The 25018-nt window shown below is 41.9% G+C and overlaps 1 protein-coding gene across 1 annotated transcript in view; it reads left to right on the top strand.

Moving 5' to 3' along the window:
- Window positions 1-24672, top strand: part of KLHL15 (kelch like family member 15) — a 256779-nt gene extending 232107 nt beyond the window's left edge. The window contains exon 3 of the mRNA XM_044072298.1: window positions 22826-24672. Within this exon, the coding sequence (XP_043928233.1) occupies window positions 22826-23935 (1110 nt within the window). The 3' untranslated portion in view covers window positions 23936-24672. The remainder of the gene's footprint in view (window positions 1-22825) is intronic.
- The last annotated feature ends 346 nt before the right edge of the window (window positions 24673-25018 follow it).

The raw sequence follows: 25018 nt of genomic DNA, 5'->3' as shown, positions 1-25018 counted from the left end.
AATCCATTGCTGAATAGGCTTGTGGCTCAATTATTGTCCGCTACAGTATCCTTGCCAAGACCACAGCCTTCCATTTTTTGGGAGGGGATGACTTTGACCTTGTGGCTGTGACCTGATCTGAATCTACATCATTCTCTCTTCCTTTGGAGCAGCACATCCCATCTCTGTGGTGGCCTTTAATCCTTTGATCTGGATACCCACGTGTACCTCCCAAGGCTGAATTGTTTGATGTTCTTGGTTGGAGTGGGGCTGTCAGTAGTATTGCCAGGGCCTCTATTTTCAGTCCCATGCTCAGCCATGATTATCTTCAACTTTAATTACTCAGGGTCACTTATATTTAGGCCTTGACTCAGATATGTATCCTAGTGTTTATGTTGCAGGTTTTCCTGCACCAGACACTCTTGACAGCAGCAATCTCCTCACTTTCTTAGAGGGAGTGACTTGTGACTGCTATCTCAGCCATACACCTGCCCCCTTCTATACAGGACAAGGGCTACTGCTGTCCCTCTGTTCCATCCAGGTCCACCTGTGATAGGTATTCTTTCTCCACAGGTCAGTCACCTCTAAGGATGGAGAGAAGGCCTCATGCAAGAAGCATTTAGACTCTTGTAAGAAGTCTCTAATCCTAGGTATTGACCAAGAAATGAAGGCTGATCCTTCATTTCCCTGCATTGTAACTCTAAATGTAAGGAAATTCTAGGAAATATTAAGGCAGAAGTAGGGCGGTATTGTAACCTCTACCATCTGAAATCATCCTGCAGAAGACTTCTTCCTGAGTGACCCCCCCCCCCTCCCAGTCAACAATATGGTTTAGTTGCTAGTGAAATTTATATGGCAAAACCCTGACACAGGCTGCTGTCCCAAAGAGGCATGACAAGATCCTCCTTAATGACTGTGCTAGTTACAGAATTCCGGGGTAAATTCTGTAGTCACTGCAGCTGCACTAGAAGGCTTCATATTCACTGAATCCCTATGTCCATTTGTCACTATGATCAGCAGCTTAAGCTCTCCTATTGCGAAAAATGAAAATGATAGATAATGACCAGTAATTCTGACTGTTTTAGTAAAATTCCATTACTGGCAAGTAAGTACACTGTCTGAATTTCAGCAGAGAGGAAACTTAGACATGTTGAAAGAAAATCAGTTAGAAAAGGTTAAGAGAAAACACTAACTGGGAAGAATCCTGCAGCTTTTCAGCAAAAATAAGTTCAAGCTCCGGCTTTGGTACAATAGATGGCTTCCAGTAATTTTAAGTTTAATGTGCTCAGAGCTAATTAAAATAAATCAAACGTTGAAGGAGTGTTTTAGTTCAAATAACAAAAGGCTGGAAAAATGGAAGCTTTAAATAGGTATTCAGATAAACTGATGAAACTGCAAGAAAAATCAAGAGGTCAAAATAAAGAAAAGGCTAGCTAAGTATGAGACTGCTCAAGAAGAGCGGTTTCAAAAAATGGTAAGAGTTAGAGAACAGAGCACACAGAGAACCTAAAATTTTCTGCTGAACCAGAAAAATGAAAGGAACAGACTGTATTAATTTTTAAATCACAAATAAGTAATTGGATTGGTATTCCACAACAGAATTGGTAATTGAAAGGGTGCATCAATTGTATGCTCTAAACCTGGCTATGAGAAAGCAGCCAAGACCTGTATTAGTAAAGATGCTATTATATTAGCAGAATGAGTTGGCCCTGACAGAATTGTGGCAGAAGGGCACAGTTTTAAAAAATCTGAGACAATAGAGTGTTTGCGGAAATGATTATTCACTGTAGTACACGAGACAAAAGAGAACCAAATTTATCCCAGCAATCAGGCAATATCATGAGGCAGGTGTGAAGTTCAAGGTGTCTTATAGAGCTGTCGTCAAAACAGGATCAAAATAATTTTTTGATGCAGAACAGACTAAAGAATTACAAAAGTTTGTCCATCAAAAAAGAGAGCCATTAAATAGAAGAGGACTCTGCTTCTCATTCTCTTAATAGTAAATCTTAGAGAGAGACTTTGCCAGTGAAATCCTTTCCAGTGTTCAATGGAAATTCTTGAGACCGAAGTAAGTACAGAAATTTGCTAGAAGAATCTGGAGTACCTTGGACTTGAAATAGGGTCTGGGATTGGGATATTGACCAGCAACACTGAAATTAGTGATTGATATTTTATATCCCATTTAATCACATTTGTGAAATATGGCTTTAGAAGAAAAAGCAGTCGCGAAAGATTTGATTTTTGTTGACCTTGTTAAACTTGCAGGTGGACTGATAGGCAGCCATATACACCACTTCATGTTATTAATGTTTGGAAAGGCACTTAAAGGGAAAAAATTAGCTGTGTGTAAAACAAATTTTGTACTTAACAGTATTTTTGTATCAGACATTTCATGATGTAAATTTCATGTTATATAATAAAGCATTTTTGGTGATTGTTGTGTGGGATAAATTTACTAAAGTAAACAAGTACTTTTTCTTTTTTTTTTTTAGTTGTAAGAAATGTAGAGAGAGAGGGCTGGACAAAGCATGTTTAAGTTAATAGGATGTAATCTTAGGCTGTTGGCATGAGGGATGGGGGTGTAAAAGTGCACTGATTACAACATTTGTATAATTGTAATGTTTTCTTTAACTTCTGAGAGGTGAATGTCTGAATTAATGACTTTGACTTGATCTAATGACTTTTTTTGCGCGTTAAGCAGGTGGGTTTTAAAATGGGACCACAGTGTAATGAACAGTTTTTCTTTAGCAAGTAAATGTTAAGTGTGAGCTGGGAAGACCGCTAAGGACAGCTCTACTTTCTGTTCTGATGTTTCCATGGAAACACGCTGACTAAAGGTAAAGGCAATAAATGAAGATTTATTGACACTGTTTGTTGAGAGATGTAAAATTAAAAGGGACAACTGCAAGCAGCTCAGCAAAATAATACAATTTGCAGTTACTGAAAGTGAATAAGAGATGGCTGCTTTTCTGGTAAATAGATACTTTAATTTACTAGAACAGTGTCTAATTTAGTTTTCCTTAAAGATAGCCAGTGCAGTTTTTCTTAATGCTAAAAATAATGTTTTCTGAAAGCATACAAGCTGTTTTTCACAACTGGAAGGGGAATAAAGATAAAAGACAGCAGTTAGTGCAAGTAGGAGCACAGGTTGTAACATGCACTTTAGCATGTGTAACTTAAATTTTTGGGTAGTTAATACCAGTGGGTACCACTCTCAATTTTGCGACAGTCATTCCTATGAGGAGGGTTAAACGTCATTATTTCAAGCTGTACATAGTTCTATGTGCTTGTTTTAAGTTGATATGTTTTTTGAGAGTTTTTGTTAAAACAAAGTCTTGTAAAATATGACATGGGTTCAGATAGAGTTTATAAGAGAACCCTGTAAAGGATCCACCTACCAAAGATTAGATGGGTATATGTAACACATAAGCATGAAATAAACATTTTAAAAAACTGCCATATGTAATAGGTGGGAATAATGACTGCTTATCATAATGGCTACGCTTTATTTTGGAATGTGAATGGCCTCGGGTATAGACCAAAAAGGTAGGAGTATTGAATGATATTAGGCAATGCTACAGGAGATGTATTTGGAAAGAAGTGAGCATGTAAATTTGATCAAGAATTTCAGGCTAGATATTCAAAAGAATATCAGGGACAGAGGAAAAGAGAAATTGTACTAATTGCTACAGGAGCTGCAATAGTAATAGAAGAGGGAAAAAGGATAATAATGGTAGATTTGTGGTAGTAAGGGCCTACAGGCAAGGGACTAGTATTACACTGGTATGTGTTTATACACCACCAAATGCTGCTGTTATGAAGCTTAAGAACATTTTGGGAGAAATGAGCTTTCAGCAGGGAATATTACTTATAGGTGGGGACTGGAACATATTTTGCAATAGTGAGGCTATGTCTGGGGTATCTAGAAGAGAAAATGTAACAAAAGGCAATAGATTTCTCAAGAAATTTGTGAAAATATTTGGTATGGAAGACATGAATTCAGTTGTAGGAACTCTGAGAGAATGTACATATTATTCCCCAAGGTACAATAACTGGGCTAAACTAGACGGAAGTTATATTTAGCAGGAACATGTGCATTTAATTGAAAGCTCTGACACTCATCCAATAACTGTTTCAGATCATGTGCCATAACAACTAAGATAAAAATGCAGCATAATGAAGTTAAAATGAGAAACTGGTACTTCCACCTGCCTGTTAAAAAGAGAATAATTTAAGGAATGGGTAGTGGAAATTATTGTAGAGCTACTAGGGAAGATAGTAATCTCTTCAGAAGGTGCAACTAGTGAGTAGGGTAAAGTGAAGTTTAAAAAAAGAGAGAGAGAAAAGTGGTTAAGATGTAAAAAATAATTTATTTAGAGGGTCTGACAAAAGTTAAATTATTGCATAATAAGGAGAATCCCAACAGAAAAGAAGAGGCACAGAGTGCTAAGGAGAAAATAAGAGTATCTGGGTAATATGCATGAGTTTAGAAAGATTGCTGATAAACAACTGTTTTTTTATAATAACCCCAGAGCACAGAAACATTTTAGCACGACTTAAGCAACAGACAGTAGAAAGGGTTGGTGCCAAACTGGGGAGCCTATAACAAGAAAAATAACCAGAGATCCTATAAAGGTATTAGAGATATTTCAGAGATTTTATGAAAAAATCTGTATAAACTGAGGAATGTGGGAATCGAGGAAAAGCACAAATTGAAATATTTATTGAAGACTTAAATATGACAAGGTTAGACGTAGATGAGAACCCACAGCTAAGGTGGGAGGAGAGGAGGTAAGAACAGTGACGTATTATCAATATGCAGGAAAGTCTCCAGGCATAGATTGTATTCTTGTGGATGTTTTTAAGCCAGGAGGGAAGAAATTCATAAGGATCAGGAAGGTTTTTTTTAATAGTATTTTAAAAGGAGGGGAAGCATCAACATCCTGGAAGAAAGCTTTGGTGATTGTAATACCTAAAGGCTGTAAAGACTCACCAGACCTAGATTCATATAGGCCCATTTCAGTTTTAAACCAGGATTATAAAGACTTTGCCATTCTTTTAGCGTTTATAGACAGAGTGTTGCCAAAAATGGATAGATGTGAATCACTGTGGTTTTGTGGAGGAGAGGCAAACCTTTGACAACATTAATAGAACAGTGATGATCCTGAGAGAAGCAGAATGTAAGAAAATACTGCTGCTGGTGGCTGTTTGCAGAGAAAGCATTTGACACAATAAGTTGGATTTTTTTTTGAAAATGGCATTGGAACCACAAATAAGATTAATTAGAAGGATATACGAGAGATCGTTGGCAAAAATTGGGAGGTTTCTTCTATGATAAGTTGTGAATGCACAGAGGATCCAGGCAGGGGTGTCCTCTTTCCCCTTCATTTGCTTTGTATTTAAAGCAATTGGCAAAGCAAATCCTAGTCAAAAGTTGGCTTTATTTGCAGACAATATTATTTTGTACCTGATAAAACCAGAAAAGGACATCTCAGTGTTGTGTAACATCCCAAAAAGACTTGAAACAGATTTGGAATGTAAAATTAATAAAGACAAAACAAAGGCTATTGTTGTAAACTTTGTGCCCACACATAAATTGGTTCAGCAGTACCTATATTTATGGGGACATGATAAAATGAAATATTTAGGAGTAGGGGTTAAAAGAATTCTGTTATGGCACCTAAAGGATATGTGGGAAGATACTAAAAAAGATAAAACGAACATTTTTTTATGGATGTGGATAGCAAGATACAGGCAGTGAAAATGTTTTTAGCCCCTTTAGTTTTAAATGCAGGTCCGACATACTTTTTATTAATCTGAGGAGAAGTTGTGTATGGTAATTAATACATTGATTTTATCTGGGAGGGGAAGAGGGCAGTGGTCAAGTGGAATTAATGAATCCTTCCTTCCACTAGAACAAGGTGGTTTCACATTACCTAATTTAAAGGGATAATGTTATGTTGTCCCATCTCACTTTCGTTCTTGCTGGTTGGGTTCGGAGACTATCCTCTGCTCCGACTTGGCCGATTTACTATAGCTCGAGAGCTTTTACTGGCTCGCGGCTAACCCCTATCCCTTCATGCCAAGTGGTAGCTACCCAGATCTCGTTTGCCCCTTGCACTGTCAAGATTGCGACTACTGGCGCTCAGGCCAAGTACTTTGTGCTTTTTTTCACTTTATTGTTCTTCTCAAGGTTTTGTGGTTGTATTAACTCTTTAGAGCATATACTATCCCCTGTTATTCTAATGACCCCTTCCTCTTGTGGGTGTTTTTTGGCCATTGTTTTCTTCTCAGGCCTGGCTTTTCCCTTCGAGCCCTTTTAAATTAGAGGGTTCTTCTTCTTTTTCTCCACCTTTTCTGAGATAGCCATTTAAGTTATAAACTCTCCCCCTTACAAAAAAAAAAAAAAAAAAGTTATTTTATTGTTGTTTGGGTTAGCTGTTACAGCCTTGTAGTAGTTAGTTGTTGTGTGCTGTTGGCTTATAGCTTTGTTTTTTTCTAGTGCTGTAGAAACATTTACACTATGTCCAAAGAGTCCGAAACCCTCTAGGTTCAAAAAATGTGACTGGTGTTGGCAAAAAATGTCCCATACAGATGGGCACACGAGTTGTGTATATTGTTTAGGGGCTGTTCACCTGCAGGACTCGTGCTCGATCTGTTATACTTTCAGTTCCAGAGACCTGCAGGAAAGAAAATCTAAGTTAATTTTGCGTGGCCTTCTCAAGAACCCTCAAGATTCTTCATCTCAGGGTCCTCAGCCAGCTAAAGTGTCCGAAAAACACACTAAGCCATCGGTTCTGAGTTCAGAACAGACAAAATCCACTGAAAAACCTTTGGCTCTGGTGGCTCAGACAAAGCTAAGTCTCTGGCGGCTCCATCCGTGTCCTCTGAGCCAGTCCTCCTCTTTGGAGCAGGCATGCTATGCTCCACAATCTCCTCTGCTGCAACTTGGAGCAGGCAGTCACCAGTCCTCTTCGCACTCCTCTCGGTCCACCAGGCTTTCGGATCACGACGTGGAGAGAGTGGTCAACAGGCTGCTCAAGTCACAGGCATTTGCTAAATTACTATTGAGCCCAGCTCCTAAGGAATTGGCTCCTTCGGCCCATCCAGCTTCTCCATCGGTTCCTTCTCCAACTCCCTTGAGCTCGGAGCCAGAGTGCATGGAATTCATGGTGGTGTAACAGTCTGCTCCGGTTACTGTTCCTTTATCTGTTCCGACAACCGATCCGATCTCCTCGATGTCTCAATCCGTCGAGGGATCTGGGTGCTGAAGCTCTCTCTCCAGCTCCAAGGGGGGAAGTGGCATCAGACCCTTGTCCGACCCCACGCTCCCTCTCGGAGCTTCAACGCAGGTGAGCTCCACTTCCACATCGGCCTCAGAGCCATCGCTCCTGGTTCGCAGGAGATCTCTGGGCTCTTTGAGGTGATGAGGAGCGTGTTGTCTCTTGAGACTGGTCCACCCTCTGCTCCATTGGCTCCTTCTCCCTTGGTGCCTGTGCCTGCCTTTGACCCTCCTCCTGCCTCGAAGTGTAAGGAACCTGTGCCCCAGGACGTCCCATTGGGTGCCCCCACCTCTTCCGAAACCTCCCCCAAACATTCGGAGGAGGTCCCTCGGAAGAAAAGATGCAAGAGGAAGCATCTAGATTCCCCTGAGTCTATCACTTCAGATAAGACTTGGATGAATTGGAAGGGTCCCCATGGTCCCCCCTCTGAGGATGTCTCCTTTTCAACATCTTGGAAATCCTTAGACAGAGGGGTGGCTGGAAGTCCCTAGCTCCTTCTGAGGATGAGTCTGCCTACCTGGATGCATTTGGTTCCGGACCCTCCACCTCTTGGGTGTCTCTGCCTTTTGACCCACTTTTGTCTGTAGTGAGTTGAAAGGAGTGGAGTGCTCCAGAGACCATGGAACCAGTTCCGAGGAGACCAAATAAATTTATTACTGCTCCAGAGGATAAGGCTTTCCTTTCCAAAGGAGTCCCTGTTGATGTCATGGTGGTGGCAGCAGCCACTAAGAAGGAACTTGCGTAAACGTCATCTGTCCATCCGCCGAACAAGGAGTCTCGTACGATGAACAGGTATGGGAAATGTATGTTTTCTTCAGCGACCTTTACTCTCGGGTCACTGAATTACTTGTCACTCTTCAGATGACTTCAGAGGGATCTCCTGAAGGAGCTAGGAGATACCCTGCAAGATTCTACAGCTGAGGGAGTTGCAAACAGAGCAGCTTCCCAGCTTGAGACCTTGACCTCCATGGTTAACTCCTCCATGAGGCTCATTTCTTATACGGCAGATGGAGCAAGTAGAGCAGTAGGTACTGGAGTAACTTTGCAGAGACACTCCTGGATGCACCTTTGTCAGTTCACGGAACCTTTTAAGTCTTCATTTACAAACATCCCCTTCGATGGTTCATCTTTGTTCGGGCCTCAGGTAAAAGAAACTCTCTCACCAGGTGTGAACAGGATGGCAGGACTCTCTGCTGTAGGAGTCCATTTTTCCACTCCATCTAGACCCTATCCTAAAGGTCAGAAGAGTGGAAAGATGTGGTTCCGAAAATCCCAGGGAGCTTTGCCTGACGCACATGGAGATTTTTCCCCCAGGGGAAGAGGGGAAACAACAATGGAAGACACCGCCCTTGCAGCAGAGGGGGTCCACAACAGCAGGGCGATAGAGATGCATTCTCTGCTAGCCCTTTCAGCACTCCTGAAGGGAGGCCCGACTGTCCACCTCTGGAGGCATTCGGGGGCAGACTATCACTGTATCCAACAGCCTGGCAAACTATCACAAGAGAAACATGGGTACTGTCGATAATATCCAGGGGGTTACAAAATTCCTTTTTCTCAGTTACCCCCTCAAAAGAAAAACGTTCTATCCCAGATGTTCCACCCAGTCTTCGGGATCACGCAATCATAGAGGTTCAAAGATTGCTAGAAAAAAGAGCAATCCAAGAAGTCCCCGCAGACCAAATTGGATCCAGAACTTACTCAAGGTTTTTTTTTTTTAGTTCCAAAAAAAGACAGGGGACTGGAGACCCATTTTGGATCTCAGCAAGCTAAACCAATTGGTAAAAAAGACAAAATTCTAGATGGTAACACTGCAGTCCATTCTTCCCTTCTTTGGGTCTGGACAATTGGATGTGCTCCATAGATCTGCAGGATGCATACTGCCACATAAAAAATGGACAGGCAATCCAGGAGATTCCTACGCTTCTGGCTGGGACCCAGTCATTATCAGTTCAGAGCCATGCTCTTTGGTCTCACCACAGCCCCCAGGGTGTTTAAGTGTATGGCAGTGGACACTGCTCACCTGAGGCATCTAGTATTCCTGGTGTTTCCATATCTAGATGACTGGCTCCTCACTGCTGCCACCGAGCATCAACTGATCTAAGCATGGGACTACACAATCCATACTTGTTCCCAGTAAGGCATCACCATAAACTATGAAAAGTCTGCCTTGTTGCCTTGTCAGTCTTTTACCTTTATAGAGGCAGACTTGGGTACAAGACATATGATAGCAAAACTGCCTCAAGACAGGGTGTCATCCATTCATCAGCAAGTTTCATTTGTCATAAAAAAGATGAGAGTTCAGACAAGAGAAGTTTTACAAGTCTTGGGCTCAGTGGCTGCTGCAATTACACTAGTTCCTTTGGCATGCTAACATGAGGATTCTGCAGTGGCTTCTTTTTGCTCCGTGGTCTTTCCAGGATTTACCAATGTCATACATGATCTTGATCACGGAAACTTGAAAAAAGGACTTAGTATGGTGGCTTGTCTCCCCCAGGTGACTCTGGGCAGACCCTTTCTAGACCCCTATCCAGCCACAGTGACCACAGACACCTCCCAGATGGGAGGCATTATCTGGGACAGACTGTCCAAGGAATGTGGCAAACTCAGGAGTACCATTTTGCACATCAGTGTTCTAGAGATGAGAGCGGTGCTTCTGGTGTTGCAAGCACTTCAAGACTCTCTGCTAACCGGGACCATTGCAATTCAGACAGACAAATATGTCAGTGGTATGGTACATCAACAAGCAAAGCGGAACCAGATCTTACCCCTTGTGTCAGGAGGCGCTTCGAGTATGGCAATGGGCGATGTCTTCCCAATGTTTTATGATTGCGATGCACATTCCCGAAAAGTCCACCGTGATAGCGGACAGGCTTAGCAGGGCTATCCTCATGCCTCACGAGTGGTCCCTGAAGCAAGAAGCTGCGGACTTGATTTTTCAGAAATGGGGCCAGCCATGCTGCGATCTTTTTGCCACTCCCCTCAACAACAAATGCAGCAGCTACTTCGCCCTTGTCCCCCCCTCCGGGACAGTCGCCCAAGGATGCACTTGTTCACGATTGGCCACCGGGACTGCTCTATGCCTTTCCCTTTAATTCCAAAGGTACTTCAGAAAGCAGAGTCGCTGGGTTACAAACTCATCCTCATTGCTCCTTGTTGGCCTCGTCAGATATGGTTCCCATTTCTTCGCCATCATCTTCAACTGGAGCTTTGAATACTGGGCCCAGTTCCAGACCTCCTGACACATCAGTTGTGCGGCCTTCATCCTTCCCTCCAGACTCTTGAGCTAACTGCTTGGTTCCTCCACTTCCATTCTTAGCCAGGCTCCGAAACATTTCCCCAGCTGTACAACACATCCTAGTGTCCTCTCGCAAGCCCACTACCAGGAGGATTTACACTAGCAAATGGAAGAGGTTCTCTTACTGGGCGAAGCGTAATGACATTGATCCCTTCACTGCTCCTGTTCACAAGATTCTTGACTTTCTGACCGAAATGTTCGATAGAGGGGCAGCTGCAGCTACTATTAGGGTCCAACTAGCTGCCATCTCCAATTTTCATGTAGACTTGGGTTCTAACACCATGTCACATAGGTTGTGCAGAGCATTCTTATGAGGTACAACTCTTTTTTACGGCCCCTGGTAAGAGACTCTCCTCTGGGACCTAAACTTGGTTTTAGCTTCTATGGTTCTGCCTCCTTTTGAACCAGCAGCATCTTGTCCCCTGAAATTTCTATCTTGGAAAACCCTCTTCTTGGTTGTTATAACCTCAGCTAGACAGGTTTCTGAATTGCATGCTTTGTCTATTCACCCGCCATATCTCATTTTTCACAAAGATAGAGCCTTTCTTATGACCAATTATTCCTTCTTGCCAAAGGTATGTTCAGAGTAACTTAAATCAGTTCATTGAGCTTCCTGTGTTCTTCCCAGTTACGGCAACAAGGCAGAGTATAGCCTCCACCAATTTGGATGTTCATAGACAATTACGTTTTTATTTACACAGGACCAAAGACCTTAGAAAATCAGACCAATTGTTTGTATCCTTTGCTAACCGTAAACAAGGTTCTCCAGTTTCAGAAGTGACCTTATCAAAATGGCTGTCGGACACAGTCAGTTATTCATATGATTTGTGTAAAAAGATGCTCCCAGGAAGGCCCAGAGGACATTCAACCAGAGCCTTAGCCACCTCTGTTGCCTTCCAAGCTAAATTGCCTTTAGATTCAATCTGTGCAGCAGCAACATGGGCAAATCCTCATACCTTTATCACTCATTACAAAGTGGATGTGGTCTCCCGGAATAGGGCATCCTTTGGTTCCACAGTCCTGAAGAGTTTGTTCCAGTGAGCCACCCAAAAACCAGGTGCTGGGGACACTATCCCAACCAGCAAGAACAAAGGCGAGATGGAACAACATAACATAAAGAAGTTATGTACTTACCCGTTCCATGTTTGTCCTTCATCTCGCCTTCCTTCTTGCATCCACCCTCCTTCCCCCTTCCTGGAGGTTCGAGAGGAGTTCCTTTATTTGTTACACTGCCTGAGTTTCCTGCTGACATACCAGGTTAGTTAACCATGCCTTGTTTTGTTCCTCTTTCCTTCCCATTTTAAATGCTTAGGCGCTTAGTAAAAAAATTTTTTTTTACTATGTATGTCTAGTGTGGGCTGTTACAAATGAGATCTGGGTAGCTACCGCTAGGTATGTTGGGATAGGAGTTGGCCTCAAGCCAGTAAAAGCTCTCGGGCTATAGTAAATCCGCCGAGCTGAAGCCATGGATGGTCTCTGAACCCAACCAGCAAGAAGGAAGGCGAGATGAAGGGCAACAAACATGGAACATTATGGTAGGTACCTAACTTTTTTTTTTTTTTTTGAGCTACACAATTAATGCTCATCTACATATTACAAGCAAAAAGTTATAATTTAAAGTGGCAAGGTATGATGATGATGATGGTGAAGCAGGGTGGAAATCCAAGAAATAAGGATTTACCTCCAAAATCTCGCTCTGTCCGTAAGGAGAATTGCAGCTATGTATAATATTATATTCATAAAGTACCAGAAAGTGTTCTAAGAACCAAGCCAATATGAGAATAGAGAAAGGGGGATCTGCTGATAGGATGACTGCAGTGAGGGGTACAGAGTATGCAAGAGGCGGTTGAAATTTACTGCAGAAAACTGGCAAAGGTGCCAAGGTATCGGGAGCAAATGACTAGAGAATAAAAGGGAATGGAATGGGAAGTGGCCAAGAAGACATTTGGATTGCAAGCTAGAGACTGCCTTCCCTCTCTGGGATTAATATCAGAGTATAGGCAAAACAGAAAGGGTTCAGAGAATCCTAAGTAAAATACCTGATGTTTAATTGAATCTAGAACAGAAGCTGCTGTTAAAAACTGGGATAGTTATTGGGGCATACAAAATATCGCACGATAACTATAGGAATCTGTCAGAGGAGGTTAGAAAAGATGGAGAAGAGAGACTGGAGTAGCAATTCCATAAGGAAACTATGAGAAGGCATATGTATGGTTCCAAAGAATGAAATAGTCTAGAAAGTTTAGGATTTTTGCTTGGAAGTATTTGCATATGTATTTTTATACCCCAAGCAGTCTGCAAATAATTTTTCCTCAGATAGATGACAAATGTTGGAGATGTGATGGGGAAAAAGAGGTAACTGGAACATTTGTTTTGGGAGTGTAATACTTTGGCAGATTTAAAAAATTCCCCCTACAGAGTATTCTTGTCACAAATATTGGATGAGCAAGTGTGTGTAAGGAAATAATTTTTTTTTTTATCTGGCATACAAGATCTCAATTGCCTAGACCTAGTTAAGGCCTTGTTAAGTTTAATTCTGGTAGTTGCCAGAAAAGCAATTACTCATAAATGGAAATCAGAATCTAAACAAACTGTATCTGATTTAGTGAAATAACTGTAAGTGGAATCTTTAGAAAAGGGTAGGAGCAAATTAAATAGAAAAAGAATATAAATTGTGGGAACAGTACTTGCAGAATAATGTTTTTGAGAAGTGAGGTTTAAAGGAAGTCAGGAATTGAGCATTTTGTGTAATGTTGGATTGAGGATAATGTTATAAAATAATTTGTCATTTATGTTTGTGACTGTGAACATGTTAACATGATCTTTTTTTATATATAAATATATTTGTTTTCATCTCAAGTGATAATTCGGTAAAGGTGTTAATAGTGTACTGCAACAGTGATCTACTTAAACTCAGGGTATGCCAAGTTCTTCCACAGCTTTGCATTCCTTTTTGTATGTCTGTGCATGCACTCTGTAACACACACATACTCTAGTGTATTTATCTGTGAGAGTATTTCACTTCATTGAAACCCTTTTCTGTTGAAATATGGTTTGGACTGTTTTGTTTTATTAGTTGTATATTTTATTTAATTGCTCTGAAGTCATTATTTTCAGCACTTTAATGTGGTAGTTGGGCACAGTTGTTTGATTGTGAATTTAAAGTAAGTGGGGGAGGGCATAGCTACACACACAAAATGATGTTAGTTGTTAGTACAGTGATATTGCTTGTGTTGAGAAGAATGTAGGATGTCCATCAAGGATGCATCTGCAGTTCTTACATATGGGTTGTCCTGCCTCAGGCAGCCCTTCGGTCGGCCGGATTCCAAAGTCTGGGTCTGGCGTCGGCTGATGTCGCCTTCTCCCCAACGTCAGAGCGCCTGGGGTATAAAAGCATCAGCCGACGCCATCTTCCTCAGTATTTCTTGCCGCGTGGTGCCCGAAGCAGAAGCAGTTCGCAAGTGCCGGTCGGCCAGCTCCTGTAACTTCAGCTACCGAAGACTTCAAAAGCCAAGTACCCCGTTGGGGACTCTCTCTTGCCTCAGCCGATGTCAGTTCAAACGCTTAAAGTTAATAATTGCTTAACTTGTGGGAAACAAATACCTCATAAGGATTTCCATTTTTACTGCCTCCCCTGCCTAGGCCCAGACCACGACGTCTCGGCCTGTACAGCCTGTGCCTCCTTCAACCGACACACTCTTAGGCGTCGGGCGGAGTTTGCAGAGGAATTTTTTGGGGCTAGTTACTGTTACAATATGCCGTCGGAGACTCCGACTTCTCATTTAACCAAAAAACGGAAGGACAAGGACCAACACATGCGGACAGTGGTTTCGTCTGAAACCACGCCTAGGCCTACCGCGAGTGTCTCGGTCTCGGCTGAAACCGAGTCCTTGGTACTTCCGACCGTCGATACCGCACAACCGACAACCTCGGCCCCGGAGGCCTTTTCTGAGTCGGTTTTAGAATTTCCCTCCGAAACCGGTGTTCCGGAAACATCAGACACCATTTCCCTAGACAAAACTACTCCAGCACGTGGAGCAGCCAGGCCTCCTGCATCCATGTCCATTAAGGCATTCACTAGGGCTAAAGCTGCTAAACAGCCAAAATCTCTGCCTCCCAAGGCTATTCCTCAGGGATCCATCACAGGTTCACAGATTTTAAGTTTAGCTGAGGACCTCATCTCCTTGATTAGGGGCTCTCAGCCACATCCGGACAGGAGCTCTCATCCTCCTCCAGACAAAAGGCCCAGGGCTGAGCCCACTGATCCCCAGTCCTCTGAGGCCTCAGATGGCTCTGCTCTTTCAGACTACCAGGAGGAGGCCTTTACGGCCTACGAGGATTCTGATGCAGAGGAATCTATTCCCTCTGCCTCCCCTCCTGAAGAGCTGTCCTTTGGGGAGACCCTGCACTCCATGAGAGAGCATTTCAAATGGCAGGGCCAGGAATTCTCTGATTCCAGGAAGAGATTAAGGACTTTTTTGCATTTACCTCAGCATAGACCTTTGGCTATTCCTCCTGTTTTGAATGTAATTGATGATGTGTACTGCGAGTCTAGCATTACCCCTGACTCCCTTCCTCCGGCTCCTGTCAAACCCGATAGGTACTACAGGGTCCCGGACTCGCATCATTTCCTTTACAAGGCCCACTCTGCTGACCCTGAAACTATTTCCCAGGGCCCTAAAGGGGTTGCATCTGCCACTACTAAAAATCCACTCCCCTCTGAAAGGGAGTCCAGGGCTTTAGAGAGATGGGGTAAAAAAGTGTATACTACTTCCACGCTTTCTATGAGGGCATTAAATTGTCAATTCCATATGATACAGTACCAAGAGTATTTGTTAGATGAATTGCATAAAAAAACTGTCTTCACCTGAACCCCTAGATCGCAAGTCACTTCAGGATCTGATACATAACTCCCAACAGGTTAGCAACCATTTCCTGCAGTGTGGTTATGATGCATTGGAAGCTTCATGTAGGTCAGCAATGACAGGTGCAGTCATACGTAGGTATGCTTGGCTGAAGGAACAAACTCTGCCAGATCATGTTAAAGCAAAGCTTCTGGATGCGCCACTGGAAAAGCAAAAGTTATTTGGCTCCACTGCTCAGGAGGTCTTAAAGAAATTTGAGGAAAAGGCTAAATCTGTGCGAATAGTCAAGGATTTTCTCCAGGTCCAACCACCAAGATTCAGCAGAAATTGGCCCTCTAAGAATTGGTCCTTTCCAGACACAGAGATTTCAAAGAGGCAAGAACAGGCGTGCCAGAGGTAGAGGGCAAGCTAGAGGCTCCTACAGAGGACGTCAATGGCAGCCTCCTAACCAGAGAGGTAGTGCAGGACCTACAACTGCTGCACAAGGACAGACTCAATGACTTTACCTTGACCCCGCCAACCAGGGCTCAATTGGAAGCACCTTTGGGTGGAAAGCTATCTTTATTCTCGAAAAATTGGCACAGTATTACAAGGGACAAATGGATACTGCAAATAATAGACAAAGGATACAGGTTCCATTTTCATACATTACCAAAAAGGAAAGGCATGCCAAACCTGCCACCAAATCAAAGGGCAGAGGCTTTAAAGCAAATTTCCAACCTATTGCAAATGAAAGCTATAGAAAAGGTTCCTCTCACAGAGCAAGGCCAAGGATTTTATTCCAGACTATTCCTTGTCCCAAGAAAAGAAAATCAATGGAGGCCTATTCTCGTCTTGTCCGCACTGAATACTTATCTCATTGTGCCAAAATTCAAAATGCTGACCCTACAGCAACTCCTTCCCATGCTGGGCAAGGGGTCTTGGCTGGTAACTCTAGACCTCAAGGAGGCATACCTGCATGTCCCTATCAGACAAAGTTGCAGAAGACACCTCAGATTTCTTGCAGGTTCAGAGCATTATCAATTCTCAGCATTGCCCTTTGGCTTATCTACTGCGCCCAGAGTATTCACGAAATGCCTGGCATCAGTAATTGCACACTGCAGACTTCAGGGGATTCAAATATACCCATATCTGGACGACTGCCTTATACAAGCGGACAGCCAACAAACCTTGGTAAAACACTTGAATTATGCCATCCGCCTACTTCAGGCTTTGGGATATACAGTCAACATTCAGAAATCAAGATTTGTTCCATCCCAAAGGATAATTTTTCTGGGTGCGAAACTAGATACAACCACCCAAATGGCTTTTCTCACGGAAGAAAAACAAAGACAACTACCGGATTATTTCGAAAATCTGACAAAACAAACTCAGCTGACTGCAAGGAAAATCCTGCAGGCCCTGGGTTACATGGCATCTTGCATTCTTCTGATTCCACAAGCAAGGCTGCATATGAGGAAACTACAATGGTACCTAAGGAGTTAATGGTCTCAGCACAGTCACAGCATAGAAGCTTTGATACCACTCATTCCATGCCTTCAAAAGGAATTTCTGTGCTGGACTCAAGCAAGCCAGTCAAACAGGGGCCTGCCCTTCAGCAAACCAATAATCAGCCAAACCATAACGGACGCTTCAGACCTTGGATGGGGAGCACACATGGAGGGCAGATGCATTCAAGGATTATGGTCACAGAAAGAATTGAGCGTGCACATAAACCAAAAGGAAATGCTGGCGGCGATACATGCAATCGAGGCCTTCAAACATTTTCTGCATCAAGGACACCTCCTAATAAGGACAGACAATACCACAGTTATGTGGTACATAAACAAGCAAGGAGGTACCCATTCTACCCTCTTTCCAGGCTGGCAATGAATCTTTGGGAACTTTCCCTAAAAATCAATATAGAGCTGCAATCCCAGTTTGTGCCAGGAAAAGACAATATACTGGTGGACAGGCTAAGCAGAAATATCATGGATCCACACAAATGGATGCTGCACCCAGATATCTTCCTTCAGATAACTCAATCATGGGGGAGGCCGGACATAGATCTTTTTGCCTCCCACCACAACCATCAGCTGAAGAAATTCTGCACAAGGACATACCACCCACAGGCATGGAAAGTGGACGCCCTCTCTTTCAGCTGGAATACTCTAACAGTGTATGCATTCCAACCTCTTCCATTATTGACCAAGGTCTTACTGAAGATCAGGACAGAGCAGCCAAGAGTGATTCTGATAGCTCCGGACTGGCCCAGACAGCACTGGTACCCACTGTTAAGGAGCATGTCACGCACGAAACCGTGGCTTCTACCTCTATGGCCACTTCTTTTGACACAGCACAATTACAAAACTCTGCACTCCAGCCTGAAAACCTTGCAGCTGACAGCCTGGAGAATACCTTGACTCCTCACCAGGATAAGCTATCCAAGGCAGTGAAGGACATCATCATGGAAGATCGTCGACCTTCCACAAGAAAGGCATATTCAGCAAAATGGAAGAGATTTCGCACTTGGAACACCACAAAGGGCCTAGATGCGACAGTGATGAACATGGTACATATCCTGGAATACTTGGCAGAAATGCTCCACAATGGCCTTTCTTACTCTTCCATAAAGATTCATGCTTCAGCAATTTCAGCAGAATACAATACTGATCCACCTGTCTTCTCTCATCCACTCCTAAGGCAGTTTCTAAGGGGAATTAAAAACATCAATCCTCCAAGGAAGCCACCAGTGCCTACATGGGACCTTAACTTCATGTTAGAAAAATTAACTTTACCTCCCTTTGAACCAGCAGCATCTTCAGGACTACAGTTCCTGTCTTGGAAGACTGCCTTCCTTCTGGCCATAACCTCAGCAAGAAGAGTATCTGAGTTGCAGGCCCTCATGGCAGTACAACCTTTTCTTATTTTTCATCAGGACAGAGTCTCATTGAGAACCAATCCTTCATTCATGCCAAAGGTGGTATCCAGGGTCTCACTAAACCAAGCTATTCACCTGCCTACCTTCTTTCCTAAGCCACAGAACAAGGGGGAGAAACTTCTGCATACCCTGGACATTCACAGACAGTTGTGCTACTACTTGGACAGAACTAAGACTTGCAGAAAAACTGACCAGCTATTTGTAGCTTATGCTACTGGTGTACAAGGAAAAGCAATTTCCAAACAAACAATTTCCAAATGGATAGAGGCGTGCATTCGATTCTGTTACTCTTTTCATGGCAAAACTGTGCCAGCTAACATTAGACCTCATTCCACCAGAGCCACAGCCACCTCCACAGCCTTTTTAAGAAGGGTGGCTACCAAGGACATTTTAGAAGCTGCTACATGGAGCTCTGTGCATACATTTCCCAAGCATTACAACTTACCCTTATATTCCAGATCCAGAGCAGGCTTTGCTACGGCAGTCCTGCAGGGCATTTTAACTACACCATCCTTTTCTTAGAACCTACCACCCCCAGCTTGGCTATGGTATTCTACCCATATGTAAGGACTGCAGATGCATCCTTGAAGGACATAGTACAGTTTTGTACCTACCATAAATGTAGATGTCCGATAGGTATGCATCTGCAGTCAGGTTTTCCCTCCCTCCTTCCCCTCTGTGGTATTTCCTGGGTACTTACCCCTCTTATAGCTAGCTGGGGTTATCTATTATGGTGTATTTGTTTTATATTACTGTGCATGTTTGGAATTTTTTTTTTTTTGCATCTCTCCAAATTTAGCCTTCCTTAGAGGGCACCTGGCATCTGGGGCAAGAAAAACTGAGGAAGATGGCGTCGGCTGATGCTTTTATACCCCAGGTGCTCTGACGTCGGGGAGAAGGCGACATCAGCCGACGCCGGACCCAGACTTTGGAATCCGGCCGACCGAAGGGCTGCCTGAGGCAGGACAACCCATATGTAAGGACTGCAGATGCATACCTATCGGACATCTACATTTATGGTGGATACAAAACTGTACTTTTGTTTGTGCTATGTAGAATAAGCCTTTATTCAACTATTATTTCTCGGAGGTACAGGCCAACATGGAAGGACTGTGGCTGACCAAGTTCGCAGATGACTGCAAACTGGGCGCCATAATCGACTCTCCAGCCGACACAAGCATCCTCCAAAAGGGCCTCATAGAAACAGACAACTGGTGCCAGAGCCATGGCCTCAAGCTAAATGCCAAAAAGTGTATAGTCATCCCCTTTGGCAAATACAAAGTGCCCACAAATTACCACATAGGTGGTAATCCATTAAGTACAGAAGAAGTAATTAGTGACCTGGGAACCCAAGTTGATGGCAATCTCTCATTTGACAAACAAGTGGCCAAAGTGGTTAGAAAAACATTTTATATAGCCCACCTAATCATGAAGGGATTCACATCTAGATCAGGGGAGGTCATTGTGCCTCTTTACTCATCCCTCATCAGGCCCATAATAGAGTACAATGCCCCTTCTGGGATGTACTTTACCAGACACCTGCAGCAACTGGAAAGACCCCAAAAGTACCTCACCAAGAGGATCAAAGGGCTCAAACAGATGCCATATGCTGCCCGGTTAAAGAAACTCCAGCTCTACTCAGTGGCATACCGCCTGCTCAGAGGCGATCCGTGCCTGATGTATAAAGCCATATCCAACCCGGAATTAATGGACATGCTGCACCTCAGAAAATCCAAATCCCATCGAGCTACGCGCTCGAGAGACTTGAACCTCAGCACTGAAATAAATAGGACATGCTGTGTCATTGTTAGACAGAGGCACAGTATACTAACCTTGAAAAAGGGCATAGCAAAATAAATTTAAAATGGGTGGCGAAAGCCAAACGCATTCTGGCTAGGCTTGTAAATGCCCTAGGGCAGATAGCCTAGTATGAACCTATGAACCTATTACTGTTGTAATTTCTGGGGAAGTTGGTGGAAATTAGATATGATTAGTGTGTTGTACAGTTTGTGTTTTTGATTGTTATATTCAGGAGATCTAAGGAAAAATCTTAAAGCAGTGAAATGGGAAGTAGTTGTGGATTAAGAATTTAAGTAGGAAGGAGCCTAGGAGGGAATCAAAACACTGCTGATTACGAAGTCATTTAGCTCTGTAGAGGGCTGAGTGGTGATGCTCTGTTCTGGTGGACAGTGTGATGAAATGTCAGACTTCCATTTGTTGTAGTCTTTAAAGGAGCTGAGATTAGTTTTACAAGATGCTATTGGTGGTGGTTATTGTGTACAAGATATCTAAGTTGAGAGATTATCCCTGTGCTGTTTGGCAAGCTGCATTGTAGTCTTTGCCTTAGTTTGTTCATTGTGATGTCTAAAAGACAGAATCTGGTTAAACCATATCCCCAGATATTTAAAGAAAGGGAGTCCATTCATTAGAGGTTTGGGCAGGGTCTTTTTAGTTTTTGGTTTCCATTGCATTGAAACATGTGGCATTTGTGATCACTACTGACCCACCAAGAAAGTGGGAAAAGGATTTTAACATGCATCTGCCCACACGTTGCCTAATAAAAAGAGAATACAATGCACACAAATATTGAAAAAGCATTTAAATGGTGGAAAATGTAATAAAGAATTCATCATGTTGCCACAGAAGGTCCCTCAGAATGTTGATGAGAAGGAGGAATCCTGAAAGTCCAGCAACACCCATAAACCTTAGAACTAGCCATCTTAGTCAGTAAAAAAAATATACATTTAAAAGCCACAAAAGAATTGAAAAAGAAATATAAAAATGCAGCTTAAAAGAAGCTGAAAAAAAGCACTTCACACTTTCAAATTCATGAAGTCCATCATTTAAACATATTTACCAGTCTTTTCCTTCTCAGTAAAATCATCTAACAGAACATTTAAAATCAGCATTTTTCCCTCCGGTAACAAAAAAAAAAAGTTGCCTTAAATAACAAAAGGTGAACATACCTGTTAAACTGAAGAGTCCCACTCCCAGCCACTTCAGTGTTTCACTAAGCTATCCATCAGTATAATCTTATTTGAAACATCGCCAGTCCTCTCTCTGCAAACCTATTGCAAAAATCTGTGCAGACCCGAAGCTCTAAAAGTAAACCAAAAGCTTAAAGCTGCCAGGTGGGATCCAAATATGTAATTCCTTCCTTTTCTTCTCCAGAAACAAATTCTTACTCGGCCGAAAGTCTGAACTCTCCAAATCCCATTGCAAAGCAGTGAAAAATGTACTTAACAGTAAAATCGTAACTACTAAAAATTCAGACTAACCCCTCTTCCACCAGTAGCATCTTTCCATGACTGTGGCTAAGCACAAAATGAAAGGACCAAATAAATATTTTCCACTCATCAGGAGAAAAGCATATTAGCATATTTCCTAAAATAGCCTTACAGAAACATCATTGCACATTATATAAATTTTCTGCACATCCAAACTCACTTTAATTGGGGGAAAAATTATATATAATAATACAGCTACATCAGTTTGCAAAAAGAAAAATTGCAGTCACTCAACTACAAAAAAAATTAATACCTTAAGACATAATTTGTCTGAATAGAGGCACTGTTGGGGAAAGGGGTTTTGATGCAGTATAATGTATGCAGGGTTAGAGGCAATTTTAAGGTTAGGATTTGCACAAGTAAGTGAGGACAGTGGGGCATTTATCCCCCAGACCAACTTAGCCCTAACCTTGCTGCTTTCCCTAATCCCAGCCCTACACATTACCTTACAAAAAAAAAAAAACCTTTTCCCTCAAGTAGCACCACTGCACAAGACAACACACTTCACATATAGCAGCAGACGTACTAAAACTGTCATCTTACCTAGAACTTGCACTAACCCTTAAACACTCCTGTATCTCATGTCAAAAGATTTGGTCTGTCCGAAAGGTTCAGCATTAACACAAAACCTTCACAAAGCAACAGCCCACACATTGAAGGAACAAGCTATTGCTCCTACCATCATTTCCAGTACTTGAACATGAATACTTTCAACTAAAGACCGCAGTAAACTGCCATTTATAAGCCTGTTCAATGAAGTGGAATCTCTATTTTAACTGTTTCATTATATTTTTTTCTTTTCCTTATTTGTCTCTCCTTTAGAATTTTGATCAACAGTCAGTTTTGGGAAGAAGCAGAGTTCGACTGTCAGGGAACTAGACTCACTGGTGTCACCACACTTCATGTCACTACTATGAAAGTAATTACTACTGTTTATTTGATTTATGGGTATGGCCTGTCTTAGACTGGTGGTCATTATCTTATCACTTGTATTAGTTAATTTGTTGATTTTAAACACATTATGTTGCTGTTTATCCTTTGCAGTATTGTATTTGTCAATTTTAAGCACTTGGTTTGCTGTATATCCCTTACAGTGCTGTATTTACTCCGAAAAATGGTAAGCAATGGATACTATAAATGTATGTTATATACTTTAGGGACTTTATTCATGCTTTTTTCCTTTGATTTATCTATAGGTAAAGACATCTGAATTTCATCGGTATTCAAGGCAGTTGCGGTGTGAAGTTGAACAAGCCCTGAATTACTTCCATGGTGTTTTGGAACAGCCATTAATGGAGTCAAAATCAAACCGTATCCGTTGTACTAAACCACAGACTGCAGTATTCAGAGGAATGATTGGGCACAGTATGGTGAACAGTAAAATCCTTTTGCTGCATAAGCCAAAAGTGTGGTGGGAGTTGGATGGTCCCCAGGTACCTTTAAGACCAGATTGCCTTGCCATTGTAAATAATTTTGTTTTTCTGTTAGGTGGAGAAGAACTAGGTCCTGATGGAGAGTTTCATGCTTCCTCCAAGGTGTTTAGATATGACCCTAGGCAAAACATGTGGATGCGATTGGCAGATATGTCTGTTCCACGTTCAGAGTTTGCAGTTGGTGTCATTGGAAAGTATATATATGCAGTTGCTGGAAGAACAAGGGATGAAACATTTTACTCAACTGAACGTTATGATATCACTGAAGATAAGTGGGATTTTGTTGATCCTTATCCTGTAAATAAGTATGGTCATGAAGGAACAGTGCTTAACAATAAATTGTTTATTACTGGTGGAATAACTTCATCTTCAACATCCAAGCAAGTGTGCGTATTTGATCCTAGTAAAGAAGGTACAGTAGAACAGAGGACAAGGAGAACACAGGTGCTCACTAATTGTTGGGAGAATAAATCCAAGATGAATTATGCAAGATGTTTTCATAAAATGATTTCGTACAATGGCAAGTTGTATGTATTTGGTGGGGTGTGTGTAATTCTTAGGGCATCTTTTGAGTCCCAGGGTTGCCCATCTACTGAAGTTTATGATCCTGACACAGACCAGTGGACTATTTTAGCATCTATGCCAATTGGAAGAAGTGGACATGGAGTTGCAGTCTTAGAAAAGCAGATTATGATACTTGGTGGTCTTTGTTACAATGGACACTATAGTGATTCTATTCTAACCTTTGACCCTGAAGAAAATAAATGGAAAGAGGATGAGTATCCAAGAATGCCATGCAAGCTGGATGGCTTGCAAGTGTGTAGTCTCTATTTGCCTGAATTTGTATTAGCACATCTTCGACGTTGTACTTAAGACCGCTGTAAATAGTATTTAATTTAATTTTAGGATAAACAATTTTAACGGTTTTGAAAAGTCTTGAATTGAAACATCAGTCAATTAGGATTTTGATTAATTGTTTTAAATTTTTTTTCACCAATTTGTGATACAAAAAAAGGGAGAACAGGAAAGAAGTGATTAATTTCCATTTATTCATTAACAGCTCTACCTGCAAACCGTAACAGACCCTCATAGTTGCAGACTTCCAGTATTCCAGGTATTAAAAAAAATAGCCTTCAGATCTAGACCGTGTGAAGTGCCTTGTTGGGGCAAGGAATGTTGTTTGTTTAGAAATGGAGCGCCTCACTAACATAAAAACGTTAATGGTGTATCGATATTTATGTTTAACCCAAACCTGTTGTGGCTCCAAGTTGTCAGGTTTTCACACAGAAGTACTGTTTTTTTATCCTGGGGTTTTTAACCAAAAAACTCTGCCACCAAAGGGCCACTTTGCACATTATATAGGTGTAACACTACTGTTTTAACAGATAAAAAATTACAGATGTGGATCTTTGGTAATTTGCATTATAAACATTTTTCATTTGAATATCTGCATGCATAACGTGAATGTTTTATTTCTCATTATCCAAGCCTATAGGTCAGGTTTGCTTGTTTGAGCTCTTTAATGAAAACACAAAATCAATTTGTTACTTTCATTCTCCTTTTTAACTGTGTTGTAATTAGGAATTTGATAAAGTTTTTTAACAGCCCCAGTCTTTTGTGATGTTTCATTTTTTTTTTCTAATTTTAAGGGCACCTTGTTAGATTTTGATGAAACACAATGATGTAGCAGCTAGCATTGTTTTGTCACAGTGCTTTGTTATCCAGTTTGGTTCCCATATGAGATTCCCTCTGTACAGTGTCTGCATGTCCTCCCTATGTGCACATTTTTAGTTGGCTCCAGTTTCCTCCCACTTCCCAAAGACTTGTCAGTAGATGGAGTGATGATTCTGTAAATTGATCATATGTATGTGTGTAGCCATCCTGTAATGGATTGCCATCCTAAGTAGAACTGATTCCTGTACCTTATTCACATTTGCAAGGATATGCTTCATCTCC

Source organism: Protopterus annectens, chromosome 5.part0, assembly GCF_019279795.1.
Source record: "Protopterus annectens isolate FY-2018-M chromosome 5.part0, PAN1.0, whole genome shotgun sequence".
Taxonomy (NCBI): Eukaryota; Metazoa; Chordata; order Ceratodontiformes; family Protopteridae; genus Protopterus; species Protopterus annectens.
Note: the sequence above shows the minus strand (reverse complement) of the source record. Positions and strands in the feature narration are given on the sequence as shown.